The sequence below is a fragment of the Cnephaeus nilssonii genome (assembly GCF_951640355.1).
Source record: "Cnephaeus nilssonii genome assembly, chromosome: 14".
In the NCBI taxonomy this organism is placed as follows: Eukaryota; Metazoa; Chordata; class Mammalia; order Chiroptera; family Vespertilionidae; genus Cnephaeus; species Cnephaeus nilssonii.
Genome location: NC_137085.1, coordinates 17513625 through 17533744, shown reverse-complemented (window position 1 = coordinate 17533744; position 20120 = coordinate 17513625). Strand labels below are relative to the sequence as shown.

The following is a 20120-nucleotide window of genomic DNA, read 5'->3' as shown; positions in this document are numbered from 1 at the left end:
CCGAAGGCTGATGCTCTATCCACTGAGCAAACCAGCTAGGGCTGATTTTGAGTTCTTTGAAGAGTGTAGAAGATGAGGCAGCAGAGACAAATTCTGTTTGGCAGTTTGGCTGTGAGCGGGGAAGATAAATAGAAAGGTAGGCAAAGAAGCCTTGGGGATTGTATTCCTTGTTTTAAGATTGGAGAGACTTGGGCATGTTTAAAAGGCTGATAGGAAAACGCAGTAGAACAGACAAGGCGGAAGCAGCAGGAGAGGACGGACAAGAGAGATAATGGCTGGTGGACAGAGTGAGATCTCTGGAGGGGCTGAGAACCTGAACCCCGGAGGGAAGGAGGGGAAAAGGAGACATAGTCCGTGTGGCTGCACTAAGTTTAGAGTCCCTGGCAGGTTGAGAAGTGCAGGCCGCCAAGTCGATTAGGGCCTGGCTAGGAAACCGGGTTTATTTGCCCATTTTTGTGAATATCTGAACACTGATACCAAATTTGTACAAGTTCCTTCAGTTCCATCCTGAAGTTTGTGGGTGGCCAAAGAGACATTCACTTGGCGCAAATACCAACCTTATTTGCTTCTTTAAGCATCTGTAACAAAAATCCATTTCTAGATCCTTCACGCCGATATTACAATGTCATTCCATTTGCTCATCTTGATGATGCTCTAAAGGACGGATCTTGAGATTGGTTTCCAAGAAAAACCAATTCCAGTCTAGTCCAGCTGCAGGATGAATTCAGGCTAACTTTTCCTATGTCACGGGGGGAGACCCCAATTTCCGCTGTGAAACTCTGGGGGGAAACTTCTTCCTTCCTGATATTCAGTCTTTGCCAGGAAAAAAAAAAAAAAGCCTCAAAAAGGGTTGAAGTGACACAATTTTGAGTCAGTTGCATAAGGAAACATTTTTCTAGAGAAAAGCACACTGGAGAATTTAGGGAGGGAGCAGTTCCCCGTGAGTCGAAGAAGAGACCCGATTTTGTACGCAGCCCTATCATTCATCGATGTCCACTGTCAAGCTGATCTGTCTGCACCTCCGGCTCGTAAGCTGATCAGTGGCAGCCCTGACTTTGAAACTGCTGTGCCATGCACACGGCATAAGACACACGGCTCACTGTGGCAACAAGTATACTCAGTGTCACACGGATAATGCCTGAAGAAGGCGAAAACCATGGATTTTTAAAAGATGAAAATACATTTGTTCACAAAAATTGCCATTGCTTTGTTTTCAGCCACGACTGTTTACATTATTAGAAATCTTCTCCGGGCCCTCACAAAGGGGGACAATGAGGTTTGTAAGTTTATTAAAGGAGAGTCAAGAAGGGTTAAGAAAAACTGCTTTAGATGGAAAAATAATAGTGCTGAGAATGAAGACGCTGGTAAAGAGATGAAGAAGAGCTGTCTGGGCATAGAGGCTCCATCATGCTGGCAACACCCTATTTAATTCACATTCCTGCTTTAGTGGGAGGGATAACTCACTTTCTGTATATGGAAGAGGACCTTTAAAAAGGTAATCAAGCCTTTGCCGGTTTGGCTCAGTGGATAGAGCGTCGGCCTGCAGACTGAAGGGTCCCAGGTTCGATTCCGGCCAAGGGCACATGTCTGGGGTTACGGGCTCGATCCCCAGTAGGGGGCGTACAGGAGGCAACCGATCAATGATTCTCTTTCATCATTGATGATATTTCTCTCTCTCTCTCTCTCTCTCTCTCCCTTCCTCTCTGAAATCAATTAAAAAATATTTTTTAAAAAAAGGTAATCAAGGTAAAATGAGGCCAGATGGGTGGGCCCCAATCCACATGACTGGTGTCTGGTGTCCTTATAAGAAGAGGTTAGGAGCCCTAACTGGTTTGGCTCAGTGGACAGAGCGTCAGCCTGCGGACTGAAGGGTCTCAGGTTTGATTCTGGTCAAGGGCACGTGCCTGGGTTGCGGGCTTGATCCCCAGTAGGGGACGTGCAGGAGGCAGCCAATCAATTATTCTCTCTCATCACTGATGTTTCTATCTTTCCCTCTCCCTTCCTCTCTGAAATCAATAAAGATATATTAAAAAAAAAAAGAAGAAGAGGAGATTAGGACACACACACACACACACACACACGACTGTGAGGAGACAGAAGGCCTCTATCTACAAGTCAAGGGGAGAAGAAAACACAAACCAAACCTGCCAACACCTTGATTTTGGACATTCAGCTTCCAGAACTTGGAGGATATAAATTTCTGCTGTGTAAGCCACCCAGCTGGTGGTCCTTTGCTATGCAGTTCTAGCAAACTAATACATTGTACAAAGGAATATTTTGGCTTCTTTGGGATTGACCATATCCGGGAAATCTATGCTTTTGGGGACATCATGGAAGAAGTTACTCTCAAAATGTATAGGTCAGAGGCAATAGTTTCAGGAAGGGTAGAGATCTCGAATACACTCTAAAAGATAGCTGTGCCAATGGGCCCGGCCAGGCCGGCATGGCTCAGTGGTTGAGTGTTGACCTATGAACCAGGAGGTCATAGTTTGATTTCTGCTCGGGGCACATTGCCCGGTTTGCGGGCTTGATCCCCAGTAGGGGGCTTGCAGGACGCAGCCGATCAAATGGTTCTCTCTTATCATTGATGTTTCTACCTCTCTCTCCCTCTCCCTTCCCCTCTGAAATCAATGAAAATATATTTAAAAAAATAAATATAAGATAGCAGTGCCATTGGAATTGGTCACCAAATTCCCAAAGCCCTAAAGTACAGCAGAAAGTAGGTTGTTTTTGTAGGTTAAGACAGAGCCTCTATTTACTTCTGTGAGTACTCACTCAGCTTTCTGGGTATTTCTCGGATCAGCTTGCAGCTTGGTTTAGACCAGGAGTTGCTCTGTAATAACCAGTTTGCTGCCCACAGTCACTGGAAGCAACAGGGTTCTATCTTTAATGTCTCAGCAGTTTTACTCCCAGGGTGGAGGAGGGGGACGACCGAGTCAAACAACCGGGCCTGGTTCCACCAGAAGCTCCTACCAGCTGCAAGGAAATGGCAAATCTTCATTTCTTTAACAGATAACGTACTGTATGCTGGTCTCTGCACGAGTGCTTTATTTCCTAAGGAAAGACCGCTGCTCAGTGAACATTAGAACGTATTCATTAGAACCCCGGGATCTCTAGTCTTTAGGCCTTTATTTGTGAGACTTTAGATTAGTCTAAAGTTGTCATTCACCAAGCACAAAAGCTAATAGGTTATTCTGTAGCTCTAAAAAAAACTATATCTTTAAATAAATACAGTAAATATCTTTTGAAAAAATAAAACTAGAAGCAGAATCTTAAAAGATACTACGCAGCCCAGCCAGTGTGGCTCGGTGATTAAGTGTCGCCTGATGAACCAGGTCATGGTTCTCCCAGTTAGAGCACATGCCTGTACCTCGGAGTAACCAAATAGTGAGCCAGTCAGAGAAAGACAAGTGCCACATGATTTCACTAATACGTGGAATCTAGTGCACACAATAAGCTAACAAACAAAACAGCAAGACTCATGGGTACAGAGAAGAAGCCTGACAGCTGTCGGGGGAAAAGGGGTGGGTGAACAAGGTAAAGACATTAAGCAAAGGAAAAAACCCTCATAGACACAGACAACAGTATGGTGATTACCAGAGGGAAAAGGGGTGGAGGAGGTGGAAGAGGGTAACGGAATCAATAGCGATGGAAGGAGACTTGAGTTGGGGTGGTAAACACACAATACAACATACAGATGAATTATAGAATTGTATATTTGAAACCTATATAACTTTACTAACCAATGTCACCTCAACAAGTTCAATAAAAACGTTTCTCTTATTATATAAGTAATCCAAATAATACATGGCTCTACAGCAGGTTGAGAACCGCTAGCAGGGTCGCCTAAGACTATCGGAAAACAGATATTTACATTATGATTCATAACAGTAGCAAAATTACAGTTATGAAGTAGCAACGAAAATAATTTTATGGTTGGGGGTCACCACAACATGAGGAACTGTATTAAAGGGTCGCAGCATTAAAAAGGTTGAGAACCACTGATCTAAACAATGATCATCAATGGCTACTACCATCACAAGAAAAGATACATAATGTAAGTGCCTAATGCCATCTATAAAGGGTTCTTAAAATTTGAGGTGGGGAAAACATTAAATAAATAACATCATGGAGGCATAATCAGTGACATCCAGGCTGTTGGGAATTTTTACAGAGCAAATAGCTCAGTTTCTGCAAGGGGTGGCGGGGGAAGATGCAAAGGGAAGCTATATATGAAAAGGCTTTATCAACAATTGCAGTTATGAACTTAAACATACTGAAATGTTTGTAGATGAATTTATGACTAGGATTTGTTTCTAAATAATCCAGGGAACAGAGGAAGAACAGATTAAACAAGATTGGCCCCTCGTTGCAGTTGGGTATTGGGTACCTGGAAATTCATTACACTATACTAATTAGTATATGTTTAAGAATCTTAATGACAAGAAGTTTCACTATGCCTTTTGTTTAAAAGTCTCCTCTTAAGATGCTAGAGATCTAAGTAGGTCTTTCTGGCTTTTCTTTTTAAATATGTTTTTATTGATTTCAGAGAGAGAGGAAGGGAGATAGAAACATCAATGACAGAGAATCATTGATCAGCTGCCTCCTGCACACCCCTCACTGGGGACATAGCCATGTGCCCTGGCCGGGAATCGAACCGTGACTTCCTGATTCATAGTTTGACGCTCAACCACTAAGCCATACTAGCCAGGCTTTCTGGCTTTTCTTGATGAAAATATATAAGGGATCAGATATCAAATAGCCCACCAGATGAGGCTGATAGCTGCAAACACAAAACGAGTATGTACATTTGACCCTTGAACAATGCAGGGTTAGGGGCACCAACCTTCTGCACAAAAACCAGAGTATAGCTTTTATTCCCCCAAAGCTTATCTGCAGTCATCCCTTGGTGTCTGGGGGGGGGGGGGGGGGGGGAGGATGGAGTAGAGGAGGGGATTGGCTCCAGGACCCCTTGCAGATAACACAATCTTGGATGCTCAAGCCCCTATGTAAACAAATGGCGTACAACAATGAGTAGTTGGCTCTCCATATCCATGGATTACCAACCGCAGATCAAAAACACTGTTCCCAATTTGCAGCTGATTGAATCTGCATCCACACGTAAGTGGATCCGCACAGTTAAAACCAATGTTGTTCAAGGGTCACCTATATTAATAAACTAGAGGCCCAATGCACGAAATTCGTGCAAGGGGCTTGGCCCTCACAGCCTGGCTGCCTCATGGCCCCACGGCCCCGCCCACTGGTTGTTCCGGAAGGTCATTCTGCTGTCCAGTCTAATTAGCATATTAGCTCTTTATTATATAGGATTATTTTTTTAATTTAGTTGGATTTAAAACTGTTTAAAAATATAGAATTTACTGGAAAATAGTTTTTGTTTTGTTTTGTTTTGCTAGGGAAACATGCTCCCTGTAGGTATGCTGTGGTCAGAGAAATGCAATACCACATACATGTGTCAGAGTTTCACGGTGAAGCTCAGTCCATGGTATCTTCAGTACTTTGTAACAAGGACTAAGTAGAATAATCATCTGATTTGCCAAGCGTGGACAACAGTGTGGTGACTGCCAGGGGGAGGGGTAGTGGGGGAGATGGGGGAGGGTATAGGGGAGATAAACGATGATAAAAGGAGACTTGACTTGGGATAGTGAACACACAATTCAGTGTACAGATGATGTGCTGTACAATTGTGCACCAGAAACTTGTATAATTTTGTTAACCAATGTCACCCCAAAACATTTAATAAAAATGAAAAAAAGAATTATTGCACCTCGTTCAATTACAACCAGTTTTCAAAATGAAACATAAATGAAGTAGAGCACACAGATAAATGCACAAATTCTTAATGTACAAGCTCAATGAATTACCAGAAAGTAAACAGTCCTGGGTAACTGGTACAAAGGTTAAGAAATAAAACATTAACCACACAGTAAAAACCTATCCTCATACCCTCAAACTACTACTTCCTGCCCCAAGGTAACCACTATCCTATTTTTGAATTTGATGCAAATAGAATTATACATTATGTATACTTTTGTGTTTAGCTTCCTTTGTCTTATGAATGCGATTCCGACAAAATTGTTATTAGAATCGTATCACATCACATCTGTGAGATTCTTCCATGTAGCTTTATTGTCTTCACTTGCATAATTATAAAGTATTTTACTATATAAATATCATTATAAAATCTCTTTATCTCTACCAGTACCTGTTGTCTAAAAATGTACTTTGTCTAATATTAATACCAGTTTTCATTTGGTTAAAGATAATTAACAGGTCAGAATCTGATATATGTATTCTCTAGGATCAAGGATTTAGCAGATAATTAACCTGGGGCATAGTTTATTTAATCCAAGGGCAATTTATTCCAACAGAACCATTGAATTTTCCCCATTACCCTGACTATATCTTTGGAATATAGGAATAAAAGAAAATATACAAATCTTCATGAAACATTAGTATCATTAACTTTTCCTGGTTAACTATACTTTCTTTATACTAGCAAAGTTGGAAGGTCTGCATCCAAACCCAATAGTTTATGAATGCAGTGATTCCGACAAAATTGTTATTAGAATCCTATCAGTTCAGCATAAATTGTTTTGATAGAAACACACAGTGACAAATTTTCATTATAAGTTGAAATAGGACAACAGGAAAAAAATCATTGATGTAGGAACCATCATACAAATTGTAAGCACAGTGGATTTAACACTTAAATATTCCTGACCCAGCACCCCAGTTCACTTATCAACAAATGTTGAGCATTAAAAATTGGGTACAGCTCGCTTGATGGTGTCTTCTTGATTATTCCTGCACTGTTCCAAGTTATGGAATATGTCTTAGAAGTGATCATTGTTGAAATAGCTTATTTCTAAGAGTGGAGTAGAAAATTATTGAACACTGTGTATTCCTACATTAATTAGCTGTATGATAGCGCTAGCCATATACTAGTATATTCTGACTCGAATTGCCTAGAGACCTCGTGATAACATTTTGGGGGCTTCCTATCAAAGGCAAGAGTTCAAGACTATTTGATTTATGGATTTAGATTGACATTTCCACTATATAACATATTTCTAAGAGGTAAGTCAACATATTCTTAACTCTTTATATCTTTCCCAGCACCTAGCTCAATTGCTGGTACAATCAGTACTAGGGGAGCTGAGTGAATAATTTCTATTAGTGTTATGGGCTAAATCGTGTCCCCCCCCCCCCCCAAATTCTTATTGAAGTCCGAAACTCCTGTATCTCAGAATGTGACTATATTTGGGGATAGTGTCTTTAAAGAGGTAATTATGATAAAGTGAGGTCAGATGGGTGGGCCCTAATCCAATATGAGTGGTGTATCTTATTAGGACACAGATACAAAGAGAAGAAAAGGCCATGTGCAGACACCGGGAGAAGAGGGCCATCTCATAAGCCAAGGAAAGAGGCCTCAGAAGAAACCAACCCTGTTGGCACCTTGATTTTAAACTTCTAGTCTCTAGAACTGTTAATAAATTCCGGTATTTAAACTGCCTAGTCTGGAATATTTTGTTACATCAGCCCTAGCAAAATCAGACAAATAGTAACTTTTTAAAGTCAGTTTTCTCAAATGTACAACTTGAAATTACATTTTCATTTAAAATGATCAGAAGTAGGTAGGCATTTTTACCCTTCATTAGAAACACCACCACCAACACTTATGCAGTCTTTCGATTGGTTATGGTAGTATAAACCTCCCAATTCCATGTACAGACCTTTAAGGTCGTAACCCTTACAGCACAATACCTGGGTGTGATGGAGTGTAGTGGATAATCTCAAGGAGATCTGGTTTCTAGTCCAGACTTGGCAATGAACTGGCACGTGGCCTTGGGCAAGTCACCTCCTTCTCTGTGCCACTTACCTGTAAAAAGTGGAAACTGAACTAGGTGAGTTTAGACCCATTTATCCTAAAAAATGCATGATTCTTAAGTGATGGTTATAAGCAATGTGCTGTGTAAATAGCATTCATCGAGTTTATAAAACCTCACTTGGCCATAGGGTCACTTTATCTTTTCCTGATAAAAACGTCTTATGCTTTAAAAATTTTTTTGATCTAGTTACATTTATGGAGATAATAGAGCTTACAGGTGAGCCAGCAAAGATCACTAAGGTTTACCTAATTTTCCAACCCATTAAAAATAAATTTTCTTCCAAAAGATTCTAGACTCCTACAATCCAATATTTCTTTAAAGAACCCAGACATAAAACATTTATCTAAGGACAAGCAATATGTAGGCAGCTGATAACTAACCGTGTTATTCTTTAATTAAAAAGGACACTAACATGGTTTGAGATCACACTCCTGTCTCAAAATTTATGGATACTAATCCCATAGGGAAGCCAAAAACTGAACTAGACTAGAAAAAGTGTTCCAACTCTTTATTTGACATTGCACATAAAAACGTGTGTGTGTGAGAGAGAGAGAGAGAGAAGGAGAGATGGAGAGAAACTCATGCAAGTGTGCCAACGTGCACCTTACTAAAGGGGGAAGCCATAGAGAATGTTGCACTACAGGGCAATTAGAAAAGCAGTTTGCTCCTCAAATGAGAATTGTTCCTTAATTTTATTTATTTTTTATCCTCACCCGAGGATATTTTTCCACTGCCTTTTTTTGAGAGAGAGTGGAAGAGGGAAACACAGAGAGAAACATCAATGTGAGAAACACATTGATTGGTTGCCTCCTGCACGAGAGCCCCGACCAGGGCCTGGGCCAGGAAGGAGCCTGCAACAGAGGTACGTGCCCTTGACTGGAATCGAACCTGGGACCCTTTGATCCCGCAGGCCAACGCACTATCTACTGAGCCAAACTGGCTAGGGCATTGTTCCTTAATTTTAAAAGGTGGTTAGCAGACTTAAGGTTTTTCAGTTTTTGAAGTTATATAGATATGTGCTTGCTATTCTCTAAATATGACAAGTTTAGATGGATGGCTATGAAAATTTTTAAAGAATGTAACATCATTAGAATTACAGGTAAGACAAGGGGAAACCCAAAGTACAGACAAGAACACAGAAAAAACTTTAAGAGCGTACAGATGTCATGACATTTATTAAAAGGCATGCTACAATGCTATACTTGTTAGGAAAAGAGATTAGAGATATCAAGTAATAGTTGGCAAACATACAAACTGAACGAGAATGGAATAAACTGTAGTGTACAGAAGCTTGAATTAACCATGCACAACACATTTAGAAAATATGTTTTTTTTAATATTTTATCTTCTCTTTGCATTTATAACATAGTTCACGTCAACAATAACAGAATCCTTTTTTCCCAATGCCACAAACTGTTACAAATGAAGCTGGTACTGCTGCTTATCAAAATATACAAGATAATCGATGTTTTATATAAAACCACTTTATATGTTAACTTGTTCCCCAAACCCCCCTTTTTTTTCTTTTTTGGCCTGGTTAAAAAAAATGTTGTTACAAATATTTACAGCATCTTCTTCTGTTAGATGAACATTCTTATAAACTGAAAAAGGGAATCTTATGAACAGACCACGCAAAACACGAGACAATGTCATAGGCTCCTAGCTGTGCTATTTTTTTTTCTTAAGTACAGTACTGAAAATGCCCATCAAACCCTTGTCATCCTAACCCACTCTGTTCACATTTAAACTCCCATTTTCTCTAAGTAATATCAAGTAGTCTATTCACCAATAGGAGATAGAAAGTAAAGGCCGCTCTGCGCTGGGTCTTCTTTCAGGAAGGAGCTTGGGGAAAATGCTTAATAGAAAGGAGTTACAACCAGAAGTCAGTCTTTGGTCAGAGCAATGAGGTGACATTTTGATGCAAAACTTTGCTTGGTCAGCGATCTTTACAATGAGTACTTTCTGGATGTGGGATGAATTTCTTAAATACCCGGGTAACAATGGAAAGGGGGAAAAAGGCCAGAGTCTGACATCAAAAATAGCTATTTAAATATTTGTTATTACAACTACTATATAGATTCAAAAATTGAAAATAACACAAGAACAAAAATCTGTTTACAGTGCTGAATCGAGCTTGCCATAAGCAGCTTTCAATTGTGACTAGTATCACCAAGGTCACTGGACCAGACAAATATCCCTGTTCTCTGGAACACAGGCCTCAGGTTACAGAAACTAAGATGACTACCACAAAGATCTAGAGCGAGCAGTTCTGTTCTTGAACCTGCACAATGCTATATAATAAATATTATGCAACAAAGGCAAAAGTGTAACTGAGGCTTCATTTACACAGTTACAATTCTTCGCTTGTATGAATAGTCTGTGGGATAACATTCTTTTAAAACTATATAGTACATACTTCCTGAAAACCAGAATACTGATACTACCTCAGTCTTGAATAGGAAGAAAAGGTCAATTAAGACTACTGAAGAAGGCACATAAACTTTGGTCCCATTTAGTTTTTCTCCCTCTATAAAACCCCTAAAACTAATATTTTAGTAATTTTCTATTTTTTTTAAACAATTCACAACTGTTAGAATTTGCTCTGAAAAAAGACTGCAAATAGTTAGATAACAACACAGCTCTTTTAAAAGACAGCTGAGTTATATTGTCTTTAAAGGAAAAGTTTTGTGTGATCTAAACTGTATTTCTTTGAGGACAATAGTAGAATATTTTAAGTCTGGCAGTATTCTTGTTAACAACAGATCAAGACAAAGGAAAGGCTAAGAAAAATGCTTTTACGCATAGTCATGCTGTCTTTTTGGTTTTAAAAATAGCAGTACACATTAAGCTTTCTAAGAGATAGGCTAATAGTTTGGCAAACTTCAGGTTTTTTAAGTGACTCATTGGGGATGGGGGGCACATACTTTTGAGCTTGTTATCTTTTATCCTATAATATTTAGTGGGAACAGAAGAGAAATTACATGATAATTTACTCAATGTATATATAAACTTCCCTGCCTAAGGACATGGAAGTTTTGAAACGTTTACATGAAACTGAACAGAGGCATTCATGAGAGTTACTTCTAACCAACTGAGGCAGAACCTGATTACTATTGTAGGCAGAGCCAAAGAAGGCACTGCTCTGCTACCATAAGGAATTAGGCAAGCAGAAAGAAATACGTCTCTAAAAATGGTGATATCTACATCTTTTGACCAAAAAAATATCAGAAATATTACTACTACAAATAAAGATCACAATATTTAGTCTGAAAGGATTTATGGCATTCTGTAGGAGCTATTGGGTAAAATGCTGATATTCTTAATTGGTAAGTTATCAATTAAATTACTGGGTCATTTTTCTATTTGTATTTCACACAAAACACATTTTACTGCTCTGCAACTTACTTAAATCTCAAAGAAAAACTTTTTGGCATAAATTGCTACTGTTAAACATGTACTGCTATTTTTTTTTAGAGTCCTGAATATATATATTTTGTGTAAAAGTGAAGATACTTCCAAAAGTGATAAGACATACTCCTTAAAATAAAGTAAATAAGCTTAAAAATAGAATATTATGTCAGCTGAACAGTGAAAACATGACTTAGAAGATATCTAATAAATGCATGCCAAAAACAAAAATACAAAGATCTAATTTTTCCACTACCCTGACATTTTAAAATCTTTTTACATAAACTATGCCAACACAAACACTGTAGACTTCTAGAAGTCAAACAGCAAATAGCCCAGTATGGATAACATCCATGTGCTACAGCTAATTTTAGACACAAATCGATGGTTTCAAACACACTACTTTAAATAAGAATATCTCACTTTTCCAAATCTTAATTTGATTTTCTGTCAATAAATTAAAAGGTATGTAATGTGTATATGTATGTACAACATCAGAAGAGTATGTGTGTGTGTGTGTGTGTGTATATATATATACACACATACACACACCCATACACACCCATACACAAATCCCTGAAAAGGATTCAAACGTTCTCTCAGATTTAAAGGCCATGCTCTATTTCAAAATTACATTCAACACCCTTATGATCTCCCTTCTGCTACACTTTTGCTACACTTACACGCTGAATATTATGAGAATCATGACTTTAAACTACACAGAAATTCTTAACTCAAAGCAAATGAAAGAATCCAATTTAACATGTCACTGAAAACTTTAATAGTGCCTATATGGAGGGAAAAAGGAAGTAAATTTTGGGAGATGTCTCAAAGACATTTTCCCCTTCCCCTTTGCTCAGTGTTTAGCTAAAAATACATCTCATAAGTGAAAAAAATAAAAAATCTGATAAGTGATTATACCTATCTATTCAGCCAATGCTAAATTGATGCACCCAAACGGTCTCAATTTAGTGTTCTCCTTCCAATTCTACCTACCTTCTGTTGCTCAGTGTTGAGTGAATTCTGCTTTTTAACAACCTATAACATCTCCTGTGTCTCCAATTTTTTGTAAAATTTCTTTTGTAGAACCCTTCCTGTGTTCAAATAAATGGCTGGAATATAACAAAGAGATTGAGATATTCCTCTTAAAGGTGAGATGAGCCACTCTGAGAATCTGAGAAGTGTAAAAGTGGTCAAAAATGTCCCCTTTGACAAATCCCGCTTTTAAAAAATCTGATCAAGCATTGAAGGAGTAATTAACAAAAGCAAAGTTTCTCATTAAAAAGAAACAATTTTACATTATACAATCACTGAAGCCACATTAAAATGCACTCTTACATTCAACCAAAAAAGGGAATGGGACTGAGAATGAGAAGGAACCCACTCTGCCATACTCCACATATGTGGGCACTCAGTAATGAAGCTACATTAACAAAGAAAAGCAAGTTCTGCTTGAGTACTGACAGAAATCAAGTAATCCTGAGACAAAATCTAATGAATGATAAAGATTTGACAAGATCTAGAAACTGAGATTGATTTCATAGCTCCAAATCAGTATGCTGTAACGGCAATGACTGCTATTGGTCACAATGTGAAGAGGCCTACAGGTGGATACTGAATTATAATCCAAACCATTTACCCTTCCCCACTCCATCTCTGCACCAAAGCACCATAAATTTGGATAAAAATGATTACTTATTGAAAATCACTTAAAATAGCAATGAAAAAAACCTTTAGAATCCTTACCAAAACAGGGAAAAAAAGGCAAACACCCACCAAGCCCACAATATAGCTTTCAAGATACATAGATAAAACTCTAACCTATTGTATCATAAGCACATAATAAGGCACATAATTAGAAATTAAGTAAATACACAGTAATTCTGAATAAGTATTACAGATTATAGTGGTACAAAAAACCCTTGAGATTAATTTTTTTCTAAAAGAAGACCTTACCAAAAATAACTTTTAAAAATCTGTCAAACCATATGATAGACCTGAATATTTTCCTTAAGACTGTAAACTTTTTTTCTGAAAACAATTATAAAAAAGTAGTTTATAAGTAGAATTTTTTTTTTTAGTTTTCTAAGATCATATTACTCAGCAAATGTATCATTTTGAAATTTAAAACATGATTTTTCCTAAGAAAATTACTGATTATTCTGACACTTTAATTGATCCTGGTTGGATTCCACTTAATTTTCTTGGGATAGTTGAGATGCTTCATTTCTCCAAATACTCTTAAAAAATTAAAGATATGCAATATTCATAGGAGTGTCTTACCAGTGGGGGGGGCGGGGGAACTGAAAGAAAACCATAAAGTTTATAAATCTGCTTTCAACACAAACCAGTTTGTTTATGTATAACCATCAATATATGCCAAATAATTGATGTAATTTATACATGAACAAATTCTGAATCATTAAGTTAAAAACTTGGTTGTAAGAAATTGAAATTACTTATATCAAGTAATTTTAAAAGTTGTTATATTTAATTTTTTAAAGTACAAAGGAGTTTAGAAATGTATAAGGCTGATCTGGTCCCAAACTAAAAGAGTCTGTCCTTTTGAAATCCAATTTAATATGGGGAATTAAATTACTGGAAAAAAATTTTTTTTCCTGAAGATTATTTTCATAGAAACTATGATATAAAGGAAAAACACCCCTTTGATCACAGATTGGCAGGGGGAAAAACATTCCTTAATTTTTTGAATATACTTAAACAGCAAACTCAGAAAAAAATCATTTTTGTAAAAGAGGCAGAATTGGTCTTGAGTTGCTTCAGTCTATGTCTGAACATTTTACTGCTATTATGGTCCAGTCTTAGAAGAAAAATTCACAGAAAATCAGATTGTAGATTTTGAGAAGGAAACTCTGAGGTGGTGATTTTCTCCAAGGTCATGGTTATGAAGCTCAATGAGGGCCTGGATCGCTTCTTCCACAGATCCCAACTGGATAAGGGCCATTTTGCGATCTTTCCTAAAAATGGGATAAAAAATATAAAAAGGGTATAGAATTAATTTTGTCTATAAACTTTCTCTCCAACCCTAGAAGACTTCTTGAAATGACCCTAACATTTGCACACCATATTAAATAAGGTTAATGTGTTTCTTAAAAGCAAGGACTTACTGAAAGAATTTAAAAGCCTTCACTGAACATCCAGCTTCTGTGAAAAGGTTCTTCAGATCATCCATTGTAACGGAAGGTCTGTGAAAACATCAGAGTCAATCAAATATCTCAGCGCCCTAATTCTCAAATGACGCAAAGATTAACTTGCAATCGTTAAATCTCCAGAGTAGCTCACATTTCATAGAGACTAAAGCCACGCAATGAAAACATGATTTGGAACTGCCCCGAAGATGTTCGAGGTTGACACATACCACATTCATGTCCTCAGACAACAGAATTTTGTCTCAAATCTTTTGCAACAATGTGGACAAATACATGAAGACCAAGAAAATCTTTCTATACAGGGGTGGGCAAAAGTAGGTTTACAGTTGTGAGTAGCAGCCAGTTAACTGCCACACGTCCAAAACGGAATCCATCCTTGCGACTTTAGATGCTTATGGCGTACAAAGGGCTAGAAAGTTTATTCTTGTTTTATTATTTATTAACTATTGTATTATTTATTTGTATTATAACTATAAACCTACTTTTGCCCACCTCTGTATTTATTCTTCCAAAGGAATTAGTACTCATACCACAGACTTCAGTAATTAACTCTAGTACTTCCAAAGCTAGTTCTGACTTATCAACTGTAGTCCAGAATTCTGCACTTTATTTTTTTTAATTCACACCCGAGGACATGCTTGGGGGGTGTTGTGTGTGGGGGAGGTGAGAGAGAGATGGGCTGCCAAATGGGGATCAAATCTGCACCCCAGAGGTGCCCTGACTGGAAATCGAACTGGCAACCTTTCAGTGCACCAGACAACACTCCACCGAGCCACTCCAGCTGGCCAGCGTTCTACATTTTAAACTGCTTTCAGGGTAATTATGAATATGTGTAATAGCCAGGCTCTTGGGTGGCCCCCAGTTACTCTCACTTCTTAGAATTCACGCCCTCAAATATACCCTTGCCACACTGAATAGGGATGCCCTCTGTAACCTTTAAAGGTACTGTAGAAATTACACATGTAACTGCAGTTCCCACCTCACCTTCTGTTGAATCATTAGCTTTGGAGGAAACCAGCTGCTATTTCATGAGGACACTAAAGCAGCCACATGGAGAGGTCCTTGTGAAAAGCAACTGAGGGTCTCCTGTCAATAACTAGGCACACGAATGAGCCACTTTGGAAGTCGGTCCTCTAGCCCCAGTTAAATCTTCAGATGCAACCCTATGATAGACTCTCAGCCAAAACCATCCAGATAAGCAACTTCTGGATTCTTGACTCACAGCTACAGTATAAGATAATGAACGTTTATTATTGTGTTCCGTTTTGGGGTGATCTGTTACGAAGCAGATGACCAATACAGTGAGTGGCCTATCACTCCAGAGTCAACTGACTAAAAGTAGACTCACTTCACAACTGCCAGCAAGGCTGGTATAGCAGAAAAATAACTGGCTCTGCAGGGAGACAGGTCTGTCTTCACATTCTATGTCTTATTCACTTGGTATGTCACTTGGAGTAAGTTACTTAACCCGAGCCTCTCAGTTTCATGGATAAAATGAAACCCATGACCTTATTTCAAAGGTTATTTATGGATAAATTGATAGACAAAAAGTAGAATACAGTAGTCCTCCCTTACTCACAGTTTCACTTTCTACAGTTTCAGCTACCAGCAGTTTAAAAACATTAAATGGAAAATCCCAGAAATAAACAATTCATAAGTTTTAAATTGGGTGCCATTCTGAGTGGTGTGATGAAATCTGCCATCCTGCTCCACTGTGCCTAAGACATGAATCATCCCTTCGTCCAGTGTTTCCAAACAGTATACGGTACAGGCCTGTTAGTCACTAGTCCCCCCTCTCGGTGTTCAGATCACTGATCACAGTATTCCAGTGCTTGTGTTCAAGTCACCCTTGTTTTACTTATTAATGGCCCCAAATTGCAAAAGTAGTGATGCTGGCAATTCAGATATGCCAAAGAGAAGCCATAAAGTGCTTCTTTTAAGGGAAAAGGTGAAAGTTCTTGACTTAATAAGAGACTACATTCACATAACTTTTATTACAGTATTTTGTTATAATTATGTTATTTTTTATGTTATTGTTGTTAATCTCCTACTATGCCTAATTTATAAATTAAACTTTATCATAGGTATTATGTATGTACAGAAAAAATATACTATACATAGGGTTTGGTACTATCCACAGTTTCAGGCATTCACTGGGGGTCTTGAAACATAACCCCTGCAAATAAGGGGGGGGCGGGGAGAAATACTGTAGTGCTTACTAGGCACTGGGTGGTAGAGGAAAATGGGGCTATTGTTTAATAGATATAGAGTTTCAATTTGGGACCATGACAAAGATCCACAGATGGATAAAGGTGATGGTTACATAATATAAATGTATTTATTTATTTATTTTTAATATATATTTTATTGATTTTTTTACAGAGAGGAAGGGAGAGGGATAGAGAGTTAGAAACATCAATGAGAGAGAAACATCGATCAGCTGCCTCCTGCACACCCCCTACTGGGTATGTGCCCGCAACCAAGTACATGCCCTTGACCAGAATCGAACCTGGGACCCTTCAGTCCGCAGGCCAACGCTCTATCCACTGATCCAAATTGGTCAGGGCAATATAAATGTATTTAATGTGAATGTACACTGACCTTCACACTTAAAAATGGTTAAAGTGGTTAAGTTTTATGTTATATATGTTTTATCACAATTTTTTAAAAGTTTAATGTGGAGATTAAATGAAGTAATACACGTAAAACACCATCATAGTGCCCAGAACTTGGTAGATGGTTCAAAAAATATTAATGTCCTTTCCCTCTTTCCACCCACATGTCCTCTGATACTGCAACTTGAGACCAGCTTGAAGGTAACGGCAAAGGTAACAACGACAGGAGCCTGCCTCAGTATCTAAATATGTTGCCACTCTACAGACTTTATAGTGATGAGCTGCTAAATTTCTAGATCCACAAATCTAGATATTTTTTTTCTTAAGTGGCTCCGCTAGCTTCCTAGTGGGCATGAGGTTTGAGCCCTGCCCAATTCAGATTCAAGGTTTCTCTAAGTAGGCTAACTGGAGACTAGCTTTGGAGCCTGAGTATTCAATACTATTTTGAGTAATTATTTTCTATACTTATTCATCTCCTATTCTCATTCTTAATAACAGTCCAAAATATCACCATTCTTCATTCCCTCAGTCTTTAAATTTCCACACACACACACACACACACATAACCATTTCCCACAGCTTTTACCTCTCTCTTTCCAAAGCTTATCCCCCTTCATGTATTTGATTAAATTACACAAAACGGCCATCTTTGTATTCAAGAATTAGAACAGGAGTTGCTATCATTTAAACAAACAAAACAGGTTTGTTTGTTGTTGTTTTTAAAATCAGGATATGATTTCAGAGCAGAAGGAAGAGGGAGAGATAGAAACATCAATGATAAGAGAGAATCATTGATTGGTTGCTTCCTGTACGCCCCCCCCCCCCCCCCCGGAGATCGAGCCGGCAACTCGGACATGTGCCCTGACCAATAATTCTCTCTCATCATTGATGTTTCTATCTCTCTCTCCCTCTCCCTTTCACTCTGAAATCAATAAAAATGTATTTTTTTTTTAAAAGAACAAGTCTGCTACAATGCCAGTTAATATAGAGTGGTCACACACAAAAATAATAATTAATAACAATTAATAATTATATATGGCTTTGCGGCTTATAGATAAAAAAATTAAAAATTCTTCTTCAAATTCTTAAATACATAAATTATTTGCCCTGGTTGGGGGGTTCAGTTGGTTGGGGTTCAATTCCCAGTCAAAGTACATACCTAAATTTTGAGTTCTAACCCCTCAGTACAGGTACCAGAGCAACTGACCAATGTCTCTCTGACTTTCTGTCTGTTTGTCTCTCTTTTCCTGTCTCTAAACATACCCTTGGGAGGATTAAAAAAAAAAAAAGAACAACATAAATTATTTAACTTTGCTATGGTGGTTACTTAAGTCTTTATAGCTATGCAAAGGAAGAAACAAATATGTGCTAATGAAATATTTCTGCATGAACTTATTTGTATGTCCTTTTATAACTGAAAAGTAACTAGTTACTAATTTTCTACTTGCAAAAAAAATTTTAAGCACTGTTATCCTTTACTTTTGCAGTGTATGATTGAAGATATAACCTTCTTAAGACATAATAATAAGTGAATCCTCTCACAAGAAATTAGTAGGACAACTACTGCATTAGAATAATTTCAGAATTTTTAAAAAAATATTTTTATTGATTTCAGAGAGGAAGGGAAAGAGAGAGAGAAAGAGAGAGAGAGAGAGAGAAAGAGAAAGAGAGAGAGAGAGAGAAACATCAATGATGACAGAGAATCATTGATCAGCTGCTTCCTGCACGCCCCCCACTGGGGACCGAGCCCACAACCTGGGCATGTGCCCTTGACCGGAATCGAACCTGGGACCCTTCAGTCCCCAGGCTGATGTTCTATCTACTGAGCTAAACCAGCTAGGGCTAATTTCAGAGTTTTACCTCTCCTAAAACATATTGTTTATAATAATAATTACATTAATTATTAACCAACAGTAGGATAATAACTAATTAGGTACATACGGGATGTTGGAAAGATGCAGAGTGGCTGACGGTGGAAAAATATTCTGGAAGTTTTTAGAGCCAGGCTTTTTAAAGCGATGCAAAGGACTATTACTAAAATCCTTAGTCAGACCTTGGTCTTCTTGTCCCTCTCGAGGAAGCTGAACTGCCTGATGTTTGGACAGTGTAGCACGGAGCACTTTTCCATAAAGTCTCTGACCGTTCAGATGGTTCATTGCTGGTGCATAGGAAGAAAATAAGGAAAGTTTGGGTATTAAGATAGAGCCTTTATAAAATTTGTCTAAATTATCATAAAATCTTTTTATTTAGTCATTTACAATTATATTGTCAGTTTGTGGGTTAGAATGGTTTTAAATTTTAAAACTCTTACATATAGAAATGTATTAGATGATTTATTTTACAATAACAAAAGAAAAGCAGTCAAACAAAAAAACAACTATCTTCCTAGGAAGTTCCAGAGTGCCTGGAACATAACAAGTGTTCAGGAAACTGTTATTGAATAAATTAGTTTAATCTCAAGCAAAGTATTTTTTTACAAAAGTTCCGAGTAGTAACATTTTATACAGTAATGAATAAAGAGGCCATAGAATGACACTGTCATGTACCATCATTATGAAGTTTGCCCAAACTTTTATGCCATGCAACAGTTCTAGAAAACTTAATTAGGAACAAAAGCAAATAAATAATCAAATATAATAAAATTAAACAAAGCAAGTGATGTTTAATAATTTAAACTTAGAGAAAAAGCCTAGAATCAAAGTTCTAAATAGCAACAAGTAGAAAACAAACTTCAAAGAGTAATAAATATTTTTAATCTTTATAAAATATAAGCAGGTCCAAATAATGAAGATAGTACCACAAAGAAGTACTTTTTGGTAAAGTATATTCCTACTAGCTATAAGTTTGCTCATTTTATAGGAAAAGTCACATAAAAAGGGGTGGTCACCACTGTTATCACTATTAATCATCAGTACCTAGCTGAGCTTGATTTGCATCTGCCATCTGAACCAAAGCATTTTCTTTCTTATTAAACATAATCTTCACTCGATGTACATCACCATATACTCCTAATTAGA

General features: G+C 37.7%; 1 protein-coding gene across 6 annotated transcripts in view; it reads right to left on the bottom strand.

Moving 5' to 3' along the window:
• Positions 1-11793: 11793 nt before the first annotated feature.
• The window catches only part of PTBP3 (polypyrimidine tract binding protein 3), a 75747-nt gene continuing 67420 nt past the window's right edge, over positions 11794-20120 (bottom strand). For all 6 annotated transcript variants that reach the window (XM_079791053.1, XM_079791055.1, XM_079791051.1 and 3 more), the window contains 4 exons: positions 20019-20111; positions 19045-19261; positions 14447-14524; positions 11794-14296 (listed from right to left, as the gene is read on the bottom strand). In XM_079791053.1, the coding sequence (XP_079647179.1) occupies positions 14164-14296; positions 14447-14524; positions 19045-19261; positions 20019-20111 (521 nt within the window). In that variant the 3' untranslated portion in view covers positions 11794-14163. The remainder of the gene's footprint in view (positions 14297-14446; positions 14525-19044; positions 19262-20018; positions 20112-20120) is intronic.